The 24,916-nt window shown below is 47.7% G+C and overlaps 2 protein-coding genes across 2 annotated transcripts in view; one reads left to right on the plus strand and one right to left on the minus strand.

Moving 5' to 3' along the window:
- LOC123991121 (cerebral cavernous malformations protein 2 homolog) overlaps positions 1-13,506 on the minus strand; it is a 29,376-nt gene extending 15,870 nt beyond the window's left edge. Inside the window, exons 1-8 of the mRNA XM_046292346.1 lie at positions 13,424-13,506; positions 9,323-9,499; positions 9,073-9,156; positions 8,604-8,787; positions 2,178-2,314; positions 1,912-2,047; positions 1,259-1,316; positions 925-1,204 (exon numbers count right to left, since the gene is read on the minus strand). Of these exons, the coding sequence (XP_046148302.1) occupies positions 925-1,204; positions 1,259-1,316; positions 1,912-2,047; positions 2,178-2,314; positions 8,604-8,787; positions 9,073-9,156; positions 9,323-9,499; positions 13,424-13,435 (1,068 nt within the window). The 5' untranslated portion in view covers positions 13,436-13,506. The remainder of the gene's footprint in view (positions 1-924; positions 1,205-1,258; positions 1,317-1,911; positions 2,048-2,177; positions 2,315-8,603; positions 8,788-9,072; positions 9,157-9,322; positions 9,500-13,423) is intronic.
- LOC123990465 (fibronectin type III domain-containing protein 4-like) overlaps positions 1-24,916 on the plus strand; it is a 284,753-nt gene that overhangs the window by 84,543 nt on the left and 175,294 nt on the right. The window lies entirely within an intron of this gene.

The raw sequence follows: 24,916 nt of genomic DNA on the forward strand, positions 1-24,916 counted from the left end.
CTCAAGCCTCAAGTCTCTGGTAAACCAGGTAACTCACCAGGCCTCAAGTCTCTGGTAACCCAGGTAGAGTCAAGCCTCAAGTCTCTGGTAACCCAGGTAAGTCAAGCCTCCAAGTCTCTGTAACCCAGGTAAGTCAAGCCTCAAGTCTCTGGTAACCCAGGTAAGTCAAGCCTCAAGTCTCTGGTAACCCAGGTAACTCAAGCTCAAGTCTCTGGTAACCCAGGTAACTCAAGGCTAGCAATAAAACCAGATAAGACCACCTTACTCGTACAAAAAAGGACTGAAGAGACACAGCCATTTTGTATATATTGTATTGTAATTTTCACTGTACTATGTATCAGACCTAGATATTGTGTGTATGTACTGATACGTAGGCTATAGTCTAATAATGTTCTGTACTATGTAGATATTATGTACTGATATGTAGGCTATAGTCTAATAATGTTCTGTACTATGTAGATATTATGTACCGATATGTAGGCTATAGTCTAATAATGTTCTGTACTATGTATTAGACCTAGATATTATGTACTGATACGTAGGCTACAGTCTAATAATGTTCTGTACCATGTATTAGACCTAGATATTATGTGTATGTACTGATATATAGGCTATAGTCTAATAATGTTCTGTACTATGTAGATATTATGTACTGATATGTAGGCTATAGTCTAATAATGTTCTGTACTATGTCGATATTATGTACTGATACGTAGGCTATAGTCTAATAATGTTATGTACCATGTAGATATTATGTACTGATACGTAGGCTACAGTATGTGGCATTTTACATGTATGTATTTCAGTCCTCGACTAATAATGTTCTGTACTGTGTATCATGTCATGTTTCATGTGGACCCCAGGAAGAATAGCTGATGCTTTTGCAGCGGCTAATGGGGATCCTAATAAAATACTAATACCAACCACAGCCTGAGAACCACAGCCTGAGAACCACAGCCTGAGAACCACCGCCCTGAGAACCACAGCCTGAGAACCACCGCCTGAGAACCACAGCCTGAGAACCACTGCCCTGAGAACCACCGCCTGAGAACCACAGCCTGAGAACCACCACCCTGAGAACCACCGCCTGAGAACCACCACTCTGAGAACCACCACTCTGAGAACCACCGCCTGAGAACCACCGCCTGAGAACCACCGCCTGAGAACCACCGCCCTGAGAACCACCGCCCTGAGAACCACCGCCCTGAGAACCATGGAACTAACTGCATAACACACAGACATAATTCTAGCTGCTTACAAGGTGCTGGCCTCTGCTTCGAATGATTCCTTTAGGTCCACCTTGCTTGAAGAGTCGTCTTCACAATTAGAAAACAGAAATGGATTCATATTATTATCAAAAAACAACAACAAAACTCTGTTTTTTATTGCTGCTCTTAGTAACAGTGAAAGCATTTTGAGCCTCATCCCTATAGAGAGCACGGGGTTGGTGGTTGGTGGTTGGTGGTTGGTGGTTGGTGGTTGGGTGGGACGAGCTCGAGGCTGGAGCGGAAATCGGTGGAATGGTATCAAATACATCCAACACATGGTTTCCATGGTTCCCAGGTAATTTTTTAATGCCATTCCATTCGCTCCTGTTTCCAGCCATTATTATGAGTCGTCCAACCTCTCAGCAGCCTCCACTGGTAAGAGAGAGGTGTCTGTGTGGGATTGATTGATGTGTTAATTGATTGAGAGTCTTCACCACTGTAGAGAGAGAGGTGTCTGTGTCTGTGTGGGATTGATTGATGTGTTAATTGATTGAGAGTCTTCACCACTGTAGAGAGAGAGTGTGTCTGTGTCTGTGTGGGATTGATTGATGTGTTAATTGATTGAGAGTCTTCACCACTGTAGAGAGAGGTGTCTGTGTCTGTGTGGGATTGATTGATGTGTTAATTGATTGAGAGTCTTCACCACTGTAGAGAGAGAGGTGTCTGGTAGGGGTGGTGGCTCCGTCAAAGATGGCTCTGTCCAGGAAGTCTATAGTGGACTCCGTATAAACTATCTGAAACACCTGGCTGAGAAGGAGACACAGCTCCTCTGCTGCTGTCTGCAGACGACAGGAAACAGAGGTAAAGATCAACAAAGGGGAAATGGTTTGGGAACATAGCCAACAGTCTGAGAAAAGGTATTTGTGTGTTTTGTCGATAGCCAGCAGGAGGAGGCAATGTATTAGATACCTTGTTGTCTACAGCCAGTACTAGCAGACAGCAGACCTCTACCAGTACAGCCCCACTCTCAGACAGAGAGCTGAGGGTCTGGGACTTCGACAGGTCAGGACAGGTACTGGGACACGGGGACACACCTGCCTCCTGGGCTGGAGAAGCAGAGAGAAGCACACCATCATTACAATCATAATGATCAGCCTTCCTTTTGAAGATGGTTCCGTACGCATCTAGATACATGGGCTCTGATACAGGAACGATACACATCTAGATAGATGGGCTCTGATACAGGGAACGATACACATCTAGATAGATGGGCTCTGATACAGGAACGATACGTATCTGTAGACAGATGGCTCTGATACAGGAACGATACGATCTAGGGATAGATGGACTCTGATACAGGAACGATACGCATCTAGATAGATGGACTCTGATACAGGAACGATACACATCTAGATAGATGGACTCTGATACAGGAACGATACGTATCTAGATAGATGGGCTCTGATACAGGAACGATACGTATCTAGATAGATGGGCTCTGATACAGGAATGATACGTATCTAGATAAATGGACTCTGATACAGGAACGATACACATCTAGATAGATGGACTCTGATACAGGAACGATACGTATCTAGATAGATGGGCTCTGATACAGGAACGATACGTATCTAGATAGATGGACTCCTCCAACACAGGAACTAAATAAGTAAAGCCCTCTGTGTAAAAGGGGCTTAAGATGGCTGGCTACCCATTTAGAGCACCACCAGGTGCAGTGAGGTAAAGTAGGTAAAGTGGTTAGGTACCGATTTAGAGCACCACCAGGTACAGTGAGGTAAAGTAGGTAAAGTGGTTAGGTACCCATTTAGAGCACCACCAGGTGAAGTGAGGTAAAGTAGGTAAAGTGGTTAGGTACCCATTTAGAGCACCACCAGGTGCAGTGAGGTAAAGTGGTTAGGTACCGATTTAGAGCACCACCAGGTACAGTGAGGTAAAACAGGTAGTAGAGCTGGATGATATGCACAAAAACCATATAGCAATAGATTGCCTGAATTGATACAATAACAATATATATTTATATATATATTTTAGGGGTAGATCAGCTGTAATATTGCAGATAGATTAAGGGTCCTATCAATATAATTCTTTGCATAATTTCCAATCCTCTATAATTAAAAAAATAAAAATAAAATGTCTATCTATTATTTCCCCCTAACCTCTCCCCTAATTGGTGTAAACTACTTAGACTTCTACTTCAACAGGACATATAACAAGCACTGTACATTGTACCCTATTTTCCTTAGTCCATCAACTACCCTCAACCCGGGGTGACAGGTAGCCTAGTGGTTAGAGAGTTGGACTAGTAACCGGAAGGTTGCAAGTTCAAACCCCAAGCTGACAAAGTACAAATCTGTTGCTCTGCCCCTGAACAGGCAGTTAATCCACTGTTCCTAGACCAGTTAATCCACTGTTCCTAGACCAGTTAACCCACTGTTACTAGACCAGTTAATCCACTGTTCCTTGACCAGTTAATCCACTGTTCCTAGACCAGTTAACCCACTGTTCCTAGACCAGTTAACCCACTGTTCCTAGACCAGTTAACCCACTGTTCCTATACCAGTTAACCCACTGTTACTAGACCAGTTAACCCACTGTTCCTAGACCAGTTAACCCACTGTTCGTCATTGAAAATAAGAATTTATTCTTAACTGACTTGCCTCATTAAATAAAAGGTTAAAAAATAATATATATAAAAACAACCCTCCAATCCATCTCTGAAAACCCATCTTTTACTTGGCATATATTTCTCAAATGTGCTGTGATGTTTCACAAAATTTCTGCACCCTTCTATTGTCATAGTTTCTATAGATTCTAAATTAAAAAATAATGTTTACTAAGAGTATTATATTATTGATCGATTGACTACGGGTTTTCAAATCACCCAGCAGTGCTATTTGCAGAGTTAGTTTTCGGTAAATGTTGCGATTTTTTCAACCATTCCCGAACCTACGACCAAGTTCCTTACCTTCATCCCCTTTCGACTTGCCTCCTCCATTTTTCGCAGTAACGCTGCATTGACTTGGTTGTAATTTTGGATAGAGCAGATGTTCCCATATATTTTAGATAGCTGCATGTGTGACATAACTCCACCAGTCCTATTTATCATATCATTAGCAAAAAAGTAAAAAAAATTGAAACACTTTTCCAACATTTTTTTGGGGGGGGGGGGAAATCAATTAGTATATTTGAGTTTAACCATCTTTGTTCAGTCTTTTCTGGTGGATTAAACTGAAATTGCAAACAGCTTGTTTAAAAATATAACGATATATTCGAGATTATTTCACTTTCAAATAACCGGAAGTGAAAGGTTGTAATTTTGCTAAAGGGAAAGAGGCCATCTTGGAACACGGGGTGAGCTGTTCTTACTAATCTGCTGGAGAACCAGCTCGGATTTAAATATAATCACTTTTGTATGACTGAAGACTTTAGTGAGAGGTCCAATGATTTCATATTTAATCATTCATATTCATTGGTTAATTTTGTCTCGCTTTCCATTCCAAATAAAGTGGATAATTTTTTGCTCATATAATAAAAAAGAAAAAAAGAAGTTAGGTTAAGTGTAGGCAGAACCATACCTAAATACATGAACTGAGATATGACTAAAAAGTTAATTAGGGGTTATTTCTCCACAAATAGGTGTTCTTTCCTTGTTAGCTGATCTATTTTACTTTCTATCAAAACGTAGTGCAGATCAATGATTTATTTCTGGATATGAATACAAAGTCTGTCAGACCATTTTTATTGGTAAACTATATGCTAATGTAAACGTTTTGTTTTTTTAGTGATTCAATATATACAAATTTACTTATCATAGTTTGGTTGTAATCAAGAGAGGTTAGAGAAATGATCAAGCATCTCTATGAGGCTGTGCAGGGAACCAGATTGGGGATCAAAAAGAAAACATGAGTCGTCGGATTTCTTGCCCCTTGATATTATTGTTAGATCTGATTTTAATAATAGCTACCATTTTCGATGCCCTTAATAAATATGCTGATAATGGACAACCTTGTTTTACTCCTCTTGATAGTTTAATGCTTTGAGTAGTATCCATTATTTACCATTTTACACCTAGGGTTACTATACATAACCCATTGTATAAGAGATCCTCCTAAATCAATAGTTTATATATAAATTGTAGTCCTACTTTATCAAAGGCCTTTTCAAAATCAGCTATGAAAACCAGGCCTGGTTTCCCAGATTTTTCATATTATTCTATTGTTTCCAGTCCTTATATTATCTCCAATGTATCGTCCATTAAAACATCCTGTCTGTTTAGGATGAATAATATCTGACAATACCTTTTTCATTCAACGCGCTATGCATTTTGCTATAGTTTTTCAAACTTCACATTTCTCTAGTATCATAATGAACAATATTAGCAAAATGCCTGCGATAAGTGATCAATTTGGTCAGTTGTCAATCGTTTTTGGTTTATCGGACCCAGCTCTAGTAGGTAGATAGGTGGTTAGGTACCTGTGTTGAGCACCACCAGGTGTAGTGGGATGAGGTAGGTAAAGTGGTTAGGTACCTGTGTGTTGAGCACCACCACGTGTAGTGGGATAAGGTAGGTAAAGTGGCTAGGTACCTGTGTGTTGAGCACCACCAGGTGTAGCAGGATAAGGTAGGTAAAGTGGTTAGGTACCTGTGTGTTGAGCACCACCAGGTGTAGTGGGATAAGGTAGGTAAAGTGGTTAGGTACCTGTGTGTTGAGCACCACCAGGTGTAGTGGGATAAGGTAGGTAAAGTGGTTAGGTACCTGTGTGTTGAGCACCACCAGGTGTAGTGGGATAAGGTAGGTAAAGTGGTTAGGTACCTGTGTGTTGAGCACCACCAGGTGTAGCAGGATAAGGTAGGTAAAGTGGTTAGGTACCTGTGTGTTGAGCACCACCAGGTGTAGTGGGATAAGGTAGGTAAAGTGGTTAGGTACCTGTCTTGAGCACCACCAGGTGAGCACCACCAGGTGCAGTGGGATAAGGTAGGTAAAGTGGCTAGGTACCTGTGTGTTGAGCACCACCAGGTGTAGTGGGATCAGGTAAAGTGGTTAGGTACCTGTCTTGAGCACCACCAGGTGTAGTGGGATAAGGTAGGTAAAGTGGTTAGGTACCTGTCTTGAGCACCACCAGGTGCAGTGGGATAAGGTAGGTAAAGTGGTTAGGTACCTGTCTTGAGCACCACCAGGTGCAATGGGATAAGGTAGGTAAAGTGGTGAGGTACCGGTCTTGAGCACCACCAGGTGAGCACCACCAGGTGCAGTGGGATAAGGTAGGTAAAGTGGCTAGGTACCTGTGTGTTGAGCACCACCAGGTGTAGTGGGATCAGGTAAAGTGGTTAGGTACCTGTCTTGAGCACCACCAGGTGTAGTGGGATAAGGTAGGTAAAGTGGTTAGTTACCTGTGTGTTGAGCACCACCAGGTGTAGCAGGATAAGGTAAAGTGGTTAGGTACCTGTGTGTTGAGCACCACCAGGTGTCACGGGATAAAGGTAAAGGGGTTAGGTACCTGTCTTGAGCACCACCAGGTGCAGTGGGATAAGGTAGGTAAAGTGGTTAGGTACCTGTCTTGAGCACCACCAGGTGTAGTGGGATAAGGTAGGTAAAGTTGTTAGGTACCTGTCTTGAGCACCCCCAGGTGTAGTGGGATAAGGTAAAGTGGTTAGGTACCTGTCTTGAGCACCACCAGGTGCAGTGGGATAAGGTAACGTGGTTAGGTACCTGTCTTGAGCACCACCAGGTGTAGCAGGATAAGGTAGGTAAAGTGGTTAGGTACCTGTCTTGAGCACCCCCAGGTGTAGTGGGATAAGGTAAAGTGGTTAGGTACCTGTCTTGAGCACCACCAGGTGCAGTGGGATAAGGTAAAGTGGTTAGGTACCTGTCTTGAGCACCACCAGGTGTAGCAGGATAAGGTAAAGTGGTTAGGTACCTGTCTTGAGCACCACCATGTGTAGCAGGATAAGGTAGGTAAAGTGGTTAGGTACCTGTCTTGAGCACCCCCAGGTGTAGTGGGATAAGGTAAAGTGGTTAGGTACCTGTCTTGAGCACCACCAGGTGCAGTGGGATAAGGTAAAGTGGTTAGGTACCTGTCTTGAGCACCACCAGGTGTAGCAGGATAAGGTAGGTAAAGTGGTTAGGTACCTGTCTTGAGCACCACCAGGTGTAGTGGGATAAGGTAAAGTGGTTAGGTACCTGTGTGTTGAGCACCACCAGGTGTAGTGGGATAAGGTAGGTAAAGTGGTTAGGTACCTGTCTTGAGCACCACCAGGTGAGCACCACCAGGTGCAGTGGGATAAGGTAGGTAAAGTGGTTAGGTACCTGTCTTGAGCACCACCAGGTGCAATGGGATAAGGTAGGTAAAGTGGTGAGGTACCGGTCTTGAGCACCACCAGGTGAGCACCACCAGGTGCAGTGGGATAAGGTAGGTAAAGTGGCTAGGTACCTGTGTGTTGAGCACCACCAGGTGTAGTGGGATCAGGTAAAGTGGTTAGGTACCTGTCTTGAGCACCACCAGGTGTAGTGGGATAAGGTAGGTAAAGTGGTTAGTTACCTGTGTGTTGAGCACCACCAGGTGTAGCAGGATAAGGTAAAGTGGTTAGGTACCTGTGTGTTGAGCACCACCAGGTGTCACGGGATAAAGGTAAAGGGGTTAGGTACCTGTCTTGAGCACCACCAGGTGCAGTGGGATAAGGTAGGTAAAGTGGTTAGGTACCTGTCTTGAGCACCACCAGGTGCAGTGGGATAAGGTAGGTAAAGTGGTTAGGTACCTGTCTTGAGCACCACCAGGTGTAGCAGGATAAGGTAGGTAAAGTGGTTAGGTACCTGTCTTGAGCACCCCCAGGTGTAGTGGGATAAGGTAAAGTGGTTAGGTACCTGTCTTGAGCACCACCAGGTGCAGTGGGATAAGGTAAAGTGGTTAGGTACCTGTCTTGAGCACCACCAGGTGTAGCAGGATAAGGTAAAGTGGTTAGGTACCTGTCTTGAGCACCACCATGTGTAGCAGGATAAGGTAGGTAAAGTGGTTAGGTACCTGTCTTGAGCACCCCCAGGTGTAGTGGGATAAGGTAAAGTGGTTAGGTACCTGTCTTGAGCACCACCAGGTGCAGTGGGATAAGGTAAAGTGGTTAGGTACCTGTCTTGAGCACCACCAGGTGTAGCAGGATAAGGTAGGTAAAGTGGTTAGGTACCTGTCTTGAGCACCACCAGGTGTAGTGGGATAAGGTAAAGTGGTTAGGTACCTGTCTTGAGCACCACCAGGTGTGGTGGGATGAGGTAAAGTGGTTAGGTACCTGTCTTGTGTAGCAGGATAAGGTAGGTAAAGTGGTTAGGTACCTGTGTGTTGAGCACCACCAGGTGTAGAGGGATAAGGTAAAGTGGTTAGGTACCTGTCTTGAGCACCACCAGGTGCAGTGAATCGTCTCGTATGTATGCCACGGCAGCGATGTCGTGGATGGGAACACGCAGTATGATATCCTCTCCATCCCGCCACACCAGCTTCACATTATAGGCCGACAGACTGACCACTGCATCCTGCTCCGAAGTAAGCTGACCCGCCAACTGGTGGGACTTCTAGGTAACCAGGAAATGACGTCACAGTTTCACTCATGTTGTTCCCATCGCAAAACACAAAATATCCCATGACTCTACCATTTATAATAATTTATAATTTAATAATAATAATAATTTAAGTTTAAAATGTAGTATTTTATTTGTAACGTCGTAGCAAAGTGAAATATCAGAGGCTTTATTCAAAACGATTTTTTTTACCTTCTGTGAATAAATCTTGACTTTTAAATTCTTTAGTTTAAATTCTTTAGTGAACTATATAAAGGATCCATTTGAGATGCAACTTACCCTGGCATTGTCAATGAGCTGTAGCACCTCTGTTCGACTGGAGGGGTTCAGGTATCCTGGTACTGATGTCAGCTGGCCCAAGTACTACAGAACACACAGGTCACAGTGGAACAGAGGATATAGTCACTTCATTATTAGGGGTTTTTCAGAAGCAGTGGGGAAACCTGGGATGCGAAGCTATCGCCAACACTCTTAGCTCTTAGTCAGGTCCTCCTCCGTGCCCCGAGAGCCTTGACCTCTGACCTCTCACCTTGACTTCCTTCTCTACGTAGTCATTGAGCAGGATGTCAGGGTCGATGCGGTGGTCGGGGAGGGAGAGGGAGAAGGTGTGGAGGGCACGGCGTTCTGTAGTCTTCTCCTGAGCCTTTTTATCTCTACCCTTTTCTCCCTTCAGAAACACACGCTTGAAGGGAGACACGATACCCGGCTGCAGGGGAGGTAGAGGGAGGGGAGGTAGAAGGGGAGGTAGAGGGGGGAGAGGTAGAGGGAGGGGAGGTAGAGGGGAGGTAGAGTGAGGGAGATGTAGAGGGAGGTAGAGGGAGGGGGAGGTAGAAGGGGAGGTAGAGTGAGGGAGAGGTAGAGGGAGGGGAGGTAGAGGGAGGGGGATGTAGAAGGGGAGGTAGGGGGGGGAGAGGTAGAGGGAGGGAGAGGTAGAGGGGAGGTAGAGTGAGGGAGATGTAGAGGGAGGTAGAGGGAGGGGGAGGTAGAAGGGGAGGTAGAGGGGGAGAGGTAGAGGGAGGGGGAGGTAGAGGGGAGGTAGAGTGAGGGAGATGTAGAGGGAGGTAGAGGGAGGGGAGGTAGAAGGGGAGGTAGAGTGAGGGAGAGGTAGAGGGAGGGGGAGGTAGAGGGAGGGGGATGTAGAAGGGGAGGTAGAGGGGGGAGAGGTAGGGGAGGGAGAGGTAGAGGGAGGGGGAGGGAGGGGGAGGTAGAAGGGGAGGTAGAGGGGGAGAGGTAGAGGGAGGGGGAGGTAGAGGGGAGGTAGAGTGAGGGAGATGTAGAGGGAGGTAGAGGGAGGGGGAGGTAGAAGGGAGGTAGAGTGAGGGAGAGGTAGAGGGAGGGGGAGGTAGAGGGAGGGGGATGTAGAAGGGGAGGTAGAGGGGGGAGAGGTAGAGGGAGGGAGAGGTAGAGGGGAGGTAGAGTGAGGGAGATGTAGAGGGAGGTAGAGGGAGGGGAGGTAGAAGGGAGGTAGAGTGAGGGAGAGGTAGAGGGAGGGGGAGGTAGAGGGAGGGGGATGTAGAAGGGGAGGTAGAGGGGGAGAGGTAGAGGGAGGGAGAGGTAGAGGGAGGGGGAAGTAGGGTAGGTAGAGGGAGGGAGATGTAGAGGGAGGGGGAGGTAGAGGGAGGGAGATGTAGAGGGAGGTAGAAGGAGAGGGAGGGAGAGAGTGAGAGGGGATGGAAAGAGAGGAGGTAGGGAGGGTAGAGAAATAGTGACAGGGGAAGGGAGGGGAGAGGTATCATATTAATTCACAGTAACAACAAAGTATCAAAAATATAAAGTCACCTAGGCCAGAGTATCTTTATGTTTATCTATAGGCTAAGCCAACACATCCATAACAGGCTAAGCCAACACATCCATATCAGGCTAAGCCTACACATCCATATCAGGCTAAGCCTACACATCCATATCAGGCTAAGCCTACACATCCATATCAGGCTAAGCCTACACATCCATATCAGGCTAAGCCTACACATCCATATCAGGCTAAGCCTACACATCCATATCAGGCTAAGCCTACGCATCCATATCAGACTAAGCCAACACATCCGTATCAGGCTAAGCCTACACATCCATATCAGACTAAGCCAACACATCCGTATCAGGCTAAGCCTACACATCCATATCAGACTTCTCCTTAATCCAACCGCTGTGTCAGATTTCAAAAAGACGTTACGGAAAAAGCACACCATGCAATAATCTGAGTACGGCGCTCAGATGACAAATCAAGCCAAGGAGATATCCGCCGTGTTGGAGTCAACAGAAGTCAGAAATATCATTGTAAATATTCACTTACCTTTGATGAGCTTCATCAGAATGCACCCCAGGAATCCCAGTTAAACAATAAATGTTTGATTTGTTCGATAAAGTTCATAATTTATGTCCAAATTCCTCCTTGTTGTTAGCGCGTTCAGCCCAGTAATCCATCTTCATGAGGCGCGAGCACTAGGTCCAGACAAAGTCCAAAAGTTCCGTTACAGTCCGTAGAAACATGTCAAACGAAGTATAGAATCAATCCTTAGGGTGTTTTTAACATAAATCTTCAATAATGTTCCAACCGGAGAATTCCTTTGTCTGTAGAAAAGCAATGGAACGGGAGCTAACTCTCTCGTGACCGCGCATCACGGGCTCGTGGCACTCTGCCAGACCACTGACTCAAAGAGCCCTTATGAGCCCCTCCTTTGCAGGAGAAGTCTCAAACAAGTTTCTAAAGACGGTTGACATCTAGTGGAAGCCTTAGGAAGTGCAATTTGACCCCATAGACACTGTGTTTTCGATAGGCCAAGCTTTGAAAAACTACAAACCTCAGATTTCCCACTTCCTGGTTGGATTCTTCTCAGGTTTTCGCCTGCCATATGAGTTCTGTTATACTCAGACATCAATCAAACAGTTTTAGAAACTGCAGAGTGTTTTCTATCCAAATCTACTAATAATATGCATATATTAGCAACTGGGTCTGAGTAGCAGGCACTTTACCCTGGGCACGCCTTTCATCCAAACGAGAAAATGCTGCCCCCTATGCCAAACAGGTTAACAACACTTTCTGATAAAAACTAGTTCATTGCATCCGCCATGGAGCCCAGTTTCATAATATGACCATATGTCCTAGCTGCCTGCCATAGATTTGAAGTAATCACGAAAAAAAAACAGGCCTTATTTTAGACCATTTTTCACCCTGCCAGCTCCTATTAGTTCTATTGAGCACCTTGGCACCAACTTGTCTTCCAAGCGTTCTAATCCCAGCCTATTGTTCTATGTCACAATGCCTGCTTTGCTATTGATGACAATGAGACCTGCCCACGTTGTTGGTAGTTCAAATAAAAAAAAAATAAAAAAATGACTCATGGAACTCTGAGGTCGTCCCATTGTTTCCTATAGGGGAAACATGTCTGTCTATTTCGCCAAATGTCTTGCAACGTGTGCATATTTAGATGTTTTCAAGTCGGACTCCATTTTAAAAATCAGGAGAATCTCCTCATTCTAATGATTTAACTCTGGGCAACGAGCTCGGTTGTCATCAAACGCTTAGCCCACAAATACTTTTTGTCCTTGGAACACTGAGCTCCCCCCATTGTTTTCCTATGGAGAGGCATGCCTGTCTATTTCGTCAAATACTTTAGACCAGAGCCATACGGCACCCTATTCCCTATATAGTGCACTACTTTAGACCAGAGCCATACGGCACCCTATTCCCTATATAGTGCACTACTTTAGACCAGAGCCATACGGCACCCTATTCCCTATATAGTGCAATACTTTAGATCAGAGCCCTATGGAACCATAACCCCTATATATATAATGCACAACTTTAGACCAGAGCCCTATGGAACCCTATACAGTGCACTACTTTAGACCAGAGCCCTATGGAACCCTAACCCCTATATATATAATGCACGACTTTAGACCAGAGCCCTATGGAACCCTATACAGTGCACTACTTTAGAGCAGAGTCCTGGGGGATGCCATTTGGGACAAAGCCTTACTATCTCTGGTAGCAGCCCACGTTACGCAATATTGCAGGTTCCCAGCATATTCACCATCAGCATTTCAGCGCTAAAATAAAACACTACCCCAAGCAGGACATTAGCTATGTGGTTTTATACGACACTGCTGTGAACATTACATAAAAACCTGCTGTTGTACACACACACACACACACACACACACACACACACACACACACACACACACACACACACACACACACACACACACACACACACACACACACACACACACACACACACACACACACACACACACACACACACACACACACACACACACACACACACACTTACTTACTTACTTACTTGGCCGGAAACATAGTTCTGAGTTACTAACCACAGATATTGATTAGGTATATAAAATTTAAAAAAAACATCCACATCTTCCTTCTGCTTTCTCCAAATGTAAAAAAGTTGAACACATGTTAACTCAACGTAGACCTAAGTGTGGAGTTCCTGTTCAGGTGCTGCTGAAGAGCACCAAATACAACAGCAAGAGAAGCAGCAAAATGAAGAGTTCCATTAGAGCGTTGACAACGTCACCCATGACGACAGATCAGACAACGAATAATAAAAATAAATAAATAAAAAGGAAACTAACTTTTCCCAGCGTAGACATGCATTCCTACCTCAGTCTCCATTTAGCTCTCAATGAAAGACGAGCTGTTGTTTGTGTCTCTGCCTGTTGTCTGTGTCTGTTTGAGGCACTTACTGGGCGGTGTCTGACAGAGATAGTCTAGTCACCGAGCGGTGTCTGACAGAGATAGTCTAGTCACTGAGAGGTGTCTGACAGAGATAGTCTAGTCACCGAGCGGTGTCTGACAGAGATAGTCTAGTCACTGAGAGGTGTCTGACAGAGATAGTCTAGTCACCGAGCGGTGTCTGACAGAGATAGTCTAGTCACTGAGAGGTGTCTGACAGAGATAGTCTAGTCACTGAGCGGTGTCACTGAGCGGTGTCTGACAGAGATAGTCTAGTCACTGAGAGGTGTCTGACAGAGATAGTCTAGTCACTGAGAGGTGTCTGACAGAGATATTCTAGTCACTGAGCGGTGTCTGACAGAGATAGTCTAGTCACTGAGAGGTGTCTGACAGAGATAGTCTAGTCACTGAGCGGTGTCTGACAGAGATAGTCTAGTCACTGAGCGGTGTCTGACAGAGATAGTCTAGTCACTGAGAGGTGTCTGACAGAGATAGTCTAGTCACTGAGCGGTGTCTGACAGAGATAGTCTAGTCACTGAGAGGTGTCTGACAGAGATAGTCTAGTCACCGAGCGGTGTCTGACAGAGATAGTCTAGTCACTGAGAGGTGTCTGACAGAGATAGTCTAGTCACCGAGCGGTGTCTGACAGAGATAGTCTAGTCACTGAGAGGTGTCTGACAGAGATAGTCTAGTCACTGAGCGGTGTCACTGAGCGGTGTCTGACAGAGATAGTCTAGTCACTGAGAGGTGTCTGACAGAGATAGTCTAGTCACTGAGAGGTGTCTGACAGAGATATTCTAGTCACTGAGCGGTGTCTGACAGAGATAGTCTAGTCACTGAGAGGTGTCTGACAGAGATAGTCTAGTCACTGAGCGGTGTCTGACAGAGATAGTCTAGTCACTGAGCGGTGTCTGACAGAGATAGTCTAGTCACTGAGAGGTGTCTGACAGAGATAGTCTAGTCACTGAGCGGTGTCTGACAGAGATAGTCTAGTCACTGAGAGGTGTCTGACAGAGATATTCTAGTCACTGAGCGGTGTCTGACAGAGATAGTCTAGTCACTGAGAGGTGTCTGACAGAGATAGTCTAGTCACCGAGCGGTGTCTGACAGAGATAGTCTAGTCACTGAGAGGTGTCTGACAGAGATAGTCTAGTCACCGAGCGGTGTCTGACAGAGATAGTCTAGTCACCGAGCGGTGTCTGACAGGGATAGTCTAGTCACTGAGCGGTGTCTGACAGAGATAGTCTAGTCACCGAGCGGTGTCTGACAGAGATAGTCTAGTCACTGAGAGGTGTCACCGAGCGGTGTCTGACAGAGATAGTCTAGTCACCGAGCGGTGTCTGACAGAGATAGTCTAGTCACTGAGCGGTGTCACTGAGCGGTGTCTGACAGAGATAGTCTAGTCACTGAGAGGTGTCTGACAGAGATAGTCTAGTCACTGAGCGGTGTCTGACAGAGATAGTCTAGTCACCGAGCGGTGTCTGACAGAGATAGTCTAGTCACCGAGCGGTGTCTGACAGAGATAGTCTAGTCACTGAGCGGTGTCTGACTGAGATAGTCTAGTCACTGGCCGGTGTCTGACTGATAGCCTGGTCCCTGGGCGGTGTCTGACTGATAGCCTGGGAGGTGTCTGACTGATAGCCTGGGAGGTGTCTGACTGATAGCCTGGTCCCTGGGTGGTGTCTGACTGATAGCCTGGGTGGTGTCTGACTGATAGCCTGGGAGGTGTCCGACTGATAGCCTGGGCGGTGTCCGACTGATAGCCTGGTAAGTGTCTGACTGATAGCCTGGTAAGTGTCTGAATGATAGCCTGGTATGTGTCTGACTGATAGCCTGGGGTGTGTCTGACTGATAGCCTGGTCCCTGGGGGGTGTCTGCCTGATAGCCTGGTCCCTGAGCAGTGTCTGACTGATAGCCTGGTAAGTGTCTGACTGATAGCCTGGTCCCTGGGGGGTGTCTGACTGATAGCCTGGTCCCTGGGGGGTGTCTGACTGATAACCTGGTCCCTGGGGGTGTCTGACTGATAGCCTGGTCCCTGGGGGTGTCTGACTGATAGCCTGGTCCCTGGGGGTGTCTGACTGATAGCCAGGTCCCTGGGGGTGTCTGACTGATAGCCAGGTCCCTGGGGGTGTCTGACTGATAGCCTGGTCCCTGGGGGGTGTCTGACTGATAGCCTAGTCCCTGGTGGGTGTCTGACTGATAGCCTGGTCCCTGGGGGGTGTCTGACTGATAGCCTGGTCCCTGGGGGGTGTCTGACTGATAGCCTGGTCCCTGGGGGGTGTCTGACTGATAGCCATGTCCCTTGGGGGTGTCTGACTGATAGCCTGGTCCCTGGGGGTGTCTGACTGATAGCCTGGTCCCTGGGGGGTGTCTGACTGATAGCCATGTCCCTGGGGGGTGTCTGACTGATAGCCTGGTCCCTGGGGGTGTCTGACTGATAGCCATGTCCCTGGGGGTGTCTGACTGATAGCCTGGTCCCTGGGGGGTGTCTGACTGATAGCCTGGTCCCTGGGGGGTGTCTGACTGATAGCCTGGTCCCTGGGCAGTGTCTGACTGATAGCCTGGTCCCTGGGGGGTGTCTGACTGATAGCCTGGTCCCTGGGGGGTGTCTGACTGATAGCCTGGTCCCTGGGGGTGTCTGACTGATAGCCTGGTCCCTGGGGGTGTCTGACTGATAGCCTGGTCCCTGGGCAGTGTCTGACTGATAGCCTGGTCCCTGGGGGTGTCTGACTGATAGTCTGGTCCCTGGGGGTGTCTGACTGATAGCCTGGTCCCTGGGGGGTGTCTGACTGATAGCCTGGTCCCTGGGGGTGTCTGACTGATAGCCTGGTCCCTGGGGGTGTCTGACTGATAGCCTGGTCCCTGGGCAGTGTCTGACTGATAGCCTGGTCCCTGGGGGGTGTCTGACTGATAGCCTGGTCCCTGGGGGGTGTCTGACTGATAGCCTGGTCCCTGGGCAGTGTCTGACTGATAGCCTGGTCCCTGGGGGGTGTCTGACTGATAGCCTGGTCCTTGGGGGGTGTCTGACTGATAGCCTGGTCCCTGGGGGGTGTCTGACTGATAGCCTGGTCCGTGGGGGGTGTCTGACTGATAGCCTGGTCCCTGGGGGGTGTCTGACTGATAGCCTGGTCCCTGGGTGTGAAGACTGACTGACACACACAGTACGTCTTTCTCCAGAGGAAAGGGAGTGTTTCTGCTTCTCTATGCTGAGACACAAGAAGAGGAAGTGTATCAACCACCAACTTCCTGTGAAGGCACGTGCTGCACAAGTCGACTGTTTGAGTAACTTTTAAAATCTTTGTGAATGCACAAGTCCTGAACTCCTTCACACAAGTCGTTTTCTGTCAGCAACAATCTGACACACGATCCTCCGCTCCGCTACAAGACTAGCTGGTCGTGCATTATTTAACACGTCTCTCATCTCACCAGTAAACCTAGTAGACTAGAGGACAGGCGTATTAACACTGCATGAGACATGGGTAATGAAACACCACACTGTCCACAGCTACTACGGGTGACCCTGCCCTGACCAGGGGCCTCGTTTATCGAAGGTGTGTGCGTACAAAAAAAGAAGAAGACTAAACTGCTCGCCTTTACAGAATGGGTACAGTAGTGTTGGGATTAGGAGTAGAGGTCGACCGACTATGATTTTAGTATGGGTAGGCTACAGTACCCAAGAAAGCCGATACCGATAAAACAACAAAAAAGCCAATTCACACACACACACACACACACACACACACACACACACACACACACACACACACACACACACACACACACACACACACACACACACACACACACACACACACACACACACACACACACACACACACACACACACACACACACACACACACACACGTAATAAATGACAATTACAACTTAATATAATACATTCAATTGATTTAGTCACAAATAAATAATGAAACATGTTCAATTTGGTTTAAATAATGCAAAAACACAGTGTTGGAGAAGAAAGTAAAAGTGCATATATGTGCCATGTAAGAAAACTAACGTTTCAGTTCCTTGCTCAGAACATGAGAACATATGAAAGCTGGTGGTTCCTTTTCAAATCAAATCAAATCAAATGTATTTATATAGCCCTTCGTACATCAGCTGATATCTCAAAGTGCTGTACAGAAACCCAGCCTAAAACCCCAAACAGCAAACAATGCAGGTGTAAAAGCACAGGGATAGTCTAGTCACTGAGAGGTGTCTGACAGAGATAGTCTAGTCACTGAGAGGTGTCTGACAGAGATAGTCTAGTCACTGAGCGGTGTCACTGAGAGGTGTCTGACAGAGATAGTCTAGTCACTGAGAGGTGTCTGACAGAGATAGTCTAGTCACCGAGCGGTGTCTGACAGAGATATTCTAGTCACCGAGCGGTGTCTGACAGAGATATTCTAGTCACCGAGCGGTGTCTGACAGAGATAGTCTAGTCACCGAGCGGTGTCTGACAGAGATATTCTAGTCACTGAGAGGTGTCTGACAGAGATAGTCTAGTCACTGAGCGGTGTCTGACAGAGATAGTCTAGTCACTGAGCGGTGTCACTGAGCGGTGTCTGACAGAGATAGTCTAGTCACTGAGAGGTGTCTGACAGAGATAGTCTAGTCACTGAGCGGTGTCTGACAGAGATAGTCTAGTCACTGAGAGGTGTCTGACAGAGATAGTCTAGTCACTGAGAGGTGTCTGACAGAGATAGTCTAGTCACTGAGAGGTGTCTGACAGAGATAGTCTAGTCACTGAGAGGTGTCTGACAGAGATAGTCTAGTCACTGAGAGGTGTCTGACAGAGATAGTCTAGTCACCGAGCGGTGTCTGACAGAGATAGTCTAGTCACTGAGCGGTGTCTGACAGAGATAGTCTAGTCACTGAGAGGTGTCTGACAGAGATAGTCTAGTCACCGAGCGGTGTCTGACAGAGATAGTCTAGTCACTGAGAGGTGTCTGACAGAGATAGTCTAGTCACCGAGCGGTGTCTGACAGAGATAGTCTAGTCACTGAGCGGTGTCTGACAGAGATAGTCTAGTCACCGAGCGGTGTCTGACAGAGATAGTCTAGTCACTGAGCGGTGTCTGACAGAGATAGTCTAGTCACTGGCCGGTGTCTGACTGATAGCCTGGTCCCTGGGCGGTGTCTGACTGATAGCCTGGGAGGTGTCTGACTGATAGCCTGGGAGGTGTCTGACTGATAGCCTGGTCCCTGGGTGGTGTCTGACTGATAGCCTGGGTGGTGTCTGACTGATAGCCTGGGAGGTGTCCGACTGATAGCCTGGGCGGTGTCCGACTGATAGCCTGGTAAGTGTCTGACTGATAGCCTGGTAAGTGTCTGAATGATAGCCTGGTATGTGTCTGACTGATAGCCTGGGGTGTGTCTGACTGATAGCCTGGTCCCTGAGCAGTGTCTGACTGATAGCCTGGTAAGTGTCTGACTGATAGCCTGGTCCCTGGGGGGTGTCTGACTGATAGCCTGGTCCCTGGGGGGTGTCTGACTGATAACCTGGTCCCTGGGGGGTGTCTGACTGATAGCCTGGTCCCTGGGGGGGTGTCTGACTGATAGCCTGGTCCCGGGGGGTGTCTGACTGATAGCCAGGTCCCTGGGGGTGTCTGACTGATAGCCAGGTCCCTGGGGGTGTCTGACTGATAGCCTGGTCCCTGGGGGGTGTCTGACTGATAGCCTAGTCCCTGGTGGGTGTCTGACTGATAGCCTGGTCCCTGGGGGGTGTCTGACTGATAGCCTGGTCCCTGGGGGTGTCTGACTGATAGCCTGGTCCCTGGGGGTGTCTGACTGATAGCCATGTCCCTTGGGGTGTCTGACTGATAGCCTGGTCCCTGGGGGTGTCTGACTGATAGCCTGGTCCCTGGGGGTGTCTGACTGATAGCCATGTCCCTGGGGGGTGTCTGACTGATAGCCTGGTCCCTGGGGGTGTCTGACTGATAGCCATGTCCCTGGGGGTGTCTGACTGATAGCCTGGTCCCTGGGGGGTGTCTGACTGATAGCCTGGTCCCTGGGGGGTGTCTGACTGATAGCCTGGTCCCTGGGCAGTGTCTGACTGATAGCCTGGTCCCTGGGGGGTGTCTGACTGATAGCCTGGTCCCTGGGGGTGTCTGACTGATAGCCTGGTCCCTGGGGGTGTCTGATGACTGATAGCCTGGTCCCTGGGGGTGTCTGACTGATAGCCTGGTCCCTGGGCAGTGTCTGACTGATAGCCTGGTCCCTGGGGGTGTCTGACTGATAGTCTGGTCCCTGGGGGTGTCTGACTGATAGCCTGGTCCCTGGGGGTGTCTGACTGATAGCCTGGTCCCTGGGGGGTGTCTGACTGATAGCCTGGTCCCTGGGGGTGTCTGACTGATAGCCTGGTCCCTGGGCAGTGTCTGACTGATAGCCTGGTCCCTGGGGGTGTCTGACTGATAGCCTGGTCCCTGGGGGTGTCTGACTGATAGCCTGGTCCCTGGGCAGTGTCTGACTGATAGCCTGGTCCCTGGGGGTGTCTGACTGATAGCCTGGTCCTTGGGGGGTGTCTGACTGATAGCCTGGTCCCTGGGGGGTGTCTGACTGATAGCCTGGTCCGTGGGGGGTGTCTGACTGATAGCCTGGTCCCTGGGGGGTGTCTGACTGATAGCCTGGTCCCTGGGTGTGAAGACTGACTGACACACACAGTACGTCTTTCTCCAGAGGAAAGGGAGTGTTTCTGCTTCTCTATGCTGAGACACAAGAAGAGGAAGTGTATCAACCACCAACTTCCTGTGAAGGCACGTGCTGCACAAGTCGACTGTTTGAGTAACTTTTAAAATCTTTGTGAATGCACAAGTCCTGAACTCCTTCACACAAGTCGTTTTCTGTCAGCAACAATCTGACACACGATCCTCCGCTCCGCTACAAGACTAGCTGGTCGTGCATTATTTAACACGTCTCTCATCTCACCAGTAAACCTAGTAGACTAGAGGACAGGCGTATTAACACTGCATGAGACATGGGTAATGAAACACCACACTGTCCACAGCTACTACGGGTGACCCTGCCCTGACCAGGGGCCTCGTTTATCGAAGGTGTGTGCGTACAAAAAAAGAAGAAGACTAAACTGCTCGCCTTTACAGAATGGGTACAGTAGTGTTGGGATTAGGAGTAGAGGTCGACCGACTATGATTTTAGTATGGGTAGGCTACAGTACCCAAGAAAGCCGATACCGATAAAACAACAAAAAGCCAATTCACACACACACACACACACACACACACACACACACACACACACACACACACACACACACACACACACACACACACACACACACACACACACACACACACACACACACACACACACACACACACACACACACACACACACACACACACACACACACACACACGCGCGTAATAATGACAATTACAACTTAATATAATACATTCAATTGATTTAGTCACAAATAAATAATGAAACATGTTCAATTTGGTTTAAATAATGCAAAAACACAGTGTTGGAGAAGAAAGTAAAAGTGCATATATGTGCCATGTAAGAAAACTAACGTTTCAGTTCCTTGCTCAGAACATGAGAACATATGAAAGCTGGTGGTTCCTTTTCAAATCAAATCAAATGTATTTATATAGCCCTTCGTACATCAGCTGATATCTCAAAGTGCTGTACAGAAACCCAGCCTAAAACCCCAAACAGCAAGCAATGCAGGTGTAAAAGCACAGGGATAGTCTAGTCACTGAGAGGTGTCTGACAGAGATAGTCTAGTCACTGAGAGGTGTCTGACAGAGATAGTCTAGTCACTGAGAGGTGTCTGACAGAGATAGTCTAGTCACTGAGCGGTGTCACTGGGCGGTGTCTGACAGAGATAGTCTAGTCACCGAGCGGTGTCTGACAGAGATAGTCTAGTCACTGAGCGGTGTCTGACAGAGATAGTCTAGTCACTGAGAGGTGTCTGACAGAGATAGTCTAGTCACTGAGAGGTGTCTGACAGAGATAGTCTAGTCACTGAGCGGTGTCTGACAGAGATAGTCTAGTCACTGAGAGGTGTCTGACAGAGATAGTCTAGTCACTGAGAGGTGTCTGACAGAGATAGTCTAGTCACTGAGCGGTGTCTGACAGAGATAGTCTAGTCACTGAGAGGTGTCTGACAGAGATAGTCTAGTCACTGAGAGGTGTCTGACAGAGATAGTCTAGTCACTGAGAGGTGTCTGACAGAGATAGTCTAGTCACTGAGAGGTGTCTGACAGAGATAGTCTAGTCACTGAGCGGTGTCTGACAGAGATAGTCTAGTCACCGAGCGGTGTCTGACATGAGTCTTCAATATTCAAAGGTAAGAAGATTAGGTTGTAGTTATTATAGGAATTATAGGACTATTTCTCTCTATAGCATTTGTATTTCATTGACTATTGGATGTTCTTATAGGCACATTAGTATTGCCAGTGTAATAGTATAGCTTCCGTCCCTCTCCTCACCACTACCTGGGCTCGAACCAGGAACACAACGACAACTGTCACCTTGAAGCATCGTTACCCATCGCTCCACAAAAGCCGCGGCCCTTCCAGAGCAAGGGGAACAACTACTCCAAGTCTCAGAGCAAGGGGAACAACTACTGCAAGTCTCAGAGCAAGGGGAACAACTACTGCAAGTCTCAGAGCAAGGGGAACACCTACTGCAAGTCTCAGAGCAAGGGGAACAACTACTGCAAGTCTCAGAGCAAGGGGAACAACTACTGCAAGTCTCAGAGCAAAGGGAACAACTACTGCAAGTCTCAGAGCAAGGGGAACAACTACTCCAATTCTCAGAGCAAGGGGAACAACTACTCCAAGTCTCAGAGCAAGAGGAACCACTACTCCAAGTCTCAGAGCAAGGGGAACAACTACTCCAAGTCTCAGAGCAAGAGGAACCACTACTCCAAGTCTCAGAGAAAGGGGAGCAACTAGTGCAAGTCTCAGAGCAAAGGGAACAACTACTGCAAGTCTCAGAGCAAGGGGAACAACTACTCCAAGTCTCAGAGCAAGGGGAACAACTACTCCAATTCTCAGAGCAAGGGGAACAACTACTCCAAGTCTCAGAGCAAGAGGAACCACTACTCCAAGTCTCAGAGCAAGGGGAACAACTACTCCAAGTCTCAGAGCAAGGGGAACAACTACTCCAAGTCTCAGAGCAAGGGGAACAACTACTCTAAGTCTCAGAGCAAGGGGAACAACTACTGCAAGTCTCAGAGCAAGGGGAACAACTACTGCAAGTCTCAGAGCAAGGGGAACAACTACTGCAAGTCTCAGAGCAAAGGGAACAACTACTGCAAGTCTCAGAGCAAGGGGAACAACTACTCCAAGTCTCAGAGCTAGGGGAACAACTACTCCAATTCTCAGAGCAAGGGGAACAACTACTCCAAGTCTCAGAGCAAGAGGAACCACTACTCCAAGTCTCAGAGCAAGGGGAACAACTACTCCAAGTCTCAGAGCAAGAGGAACCACTACTCCAAGTCTCAGAGAAAGGGGAGCAACTAGTGCAAGTCTCAGAGCAAAGGGAACAACTACTGCAAGTCTCAGAGCAAGGGGAACAACTACTCCAAGTCTCAGAGCTAGGGGAACAACTACTCCAATTCTCAGAGCAAGGGGAACAACTACTCCAAGTCTCAGAGCAAGAGGAACCACTACTCCAAGTCTCAGAGCAAGGGGAACAACTACTCCAAGTCTCAGAGCAAGAGGAACCACTACTCCAAGTCTCAGAGAAAGGGGAGCAACTAGTGCAAGTCTCAGAGCAAAGGGAACAACTACTGCAAGTCTCAGAGCAAGGGGAACAACTACTCCAAGTCTCAGAGCAAGGGGAACAACTACTCCAATTCTCAGAGCAAGGGGAACAACTACTCCAAGTCTCAGAGCAAGAGGAACCACTACTCCAAGTCTCAGAGCAAGGGGAACAACTACTCCAAGTCTCAGAGCAAGGGGAACAACTACTCCAAGTCTCAGAGCAAGGGGAACAACTACTCCAAGTCTCAGAGCAAGGGGAACAACTACTCTAAGTCTCAGAGCAAGGGGAACAACTACTGCAAGTCTCAGAGCAAGGGGAACATCTACTGCAAGTCTCAGAGCAAGGGGAACAACTACTCCAAGTCTCAGAGCAAGGGGAACAACTACTCCAAGTCTCAGAGCAAGGGGAACAACTACTGCAAGTCTCAGAGCAAGGGGAACAACTATTCCAAGTCTCAGAGCAAGGGGAACAACTACTGCAAGTCTCAGAGCAAGGGGAACAACTACTCCAAGTCCCAGAGCAAGGGGAACAACTACTGCAAGTCTCAGAGCAAGGAAACAACTACTCTAAGTCTCAGAGCAAGGGGAACAACTACTGCAAGTCTCAGAGCAAGGGGAACATCTACTGCAAGTCTCAGAGCAAGGGGAACAACTACTCCAAGTCTCAGAGCAAGGGGAACAACTACTCCAAGTCTCAGAGCAAGGGGAACAACTACTGCAAGTCTCAGAGCAAGGGGAACAACTATTCCAAGTCTCAGAGCAAGGGGAACAACTACTGCAAGTCTCAGAGCAAGGGGAACAACTACTCCAAGTCCCAGAGCAAGGGGAACAACTACTCCAAGTCTCAGAGCAAGGGGAACAACTACTCCAAGTCTCAGAGCAAGGGGAACAACTACTCTAAGTCTCAGAGCAAGGGGAACAACTACTGCAAGTCTCAGAGCAAGGGGAACAACTACTGCAAGTCTCAGAGCAAGGGGAACAACTACTGCAAGTCTCAGAGCAAAGGGAACAACTACTGCAAGTCTCAGAGCAAGGGGAACAACTACTCCAAGTCTCAGAGCTAGGGGAACAACTACTCCAATTCTCAGAGCAAGGGGAACAACTACTCCAAGTCTCAGAGCAAGAGGAACCACTACTCCAAGTCTCAGAGCAAGGGGGAACAACTACTCCAAGTCTCAGAGCAAGAGGAACCACTACTCCAAGTCTCAGAGAAAGGGAGCAACTAGTGCAAGTCTCAGAGCAAAGGGAACAACTACTGCAAGTCTCAGAGCAAGGGGGAACAACTACTCCAAGTCTCAGAGCTAGGGAACAACTGCTCAATTCTCAGAGCAAGGGGAACAACTACTCCAAGTCTCAGAGCAAGAGGAACCACTACTCCAAGTCTCAGAGCAAGGGGAACAACTACTCCAAGTCTCAGAGCAAGAGGAACCACTACTCCAAGTCTCAGAGAAAGGGGAGCAACTAGTGCAAGTCTCAGAGCAAAGGGAACAACTACTGCAAGTCTCAGAGCAAGGGGAACAACTACTCCAAGTCTCAGAGCAAGGGGAACAACTACTCCAAGTCTCAGAGCAAGGGGAACAACTCATCTCAGAGCAAGTCTCAAGTCTCAGCAAGGGGAACAACTACTGCAAGTCTCAGAGCAAGAGGAACCACTACTCCAAGTCTCAGAGCAAGGGGAACAACTA

The sequence above is a fragment of the Oncorhynchus gorbuscha genome, linkage group LG12, assembly GCF_021184085.1.
Source record: "Oncorhynchus gorbuscha isolate QuinsamMale2020 ecotype Even-year linkage group LG12, OgorEven_v1.0, whole genome shotgun sequence".
Lineage (NCBI taxonomy): Eukaryota > Metazoa > Chordata > Actinopteri > Salmoniformes > Salmonidae > Oncorhynchus > Oncorhynchus gorbuscha.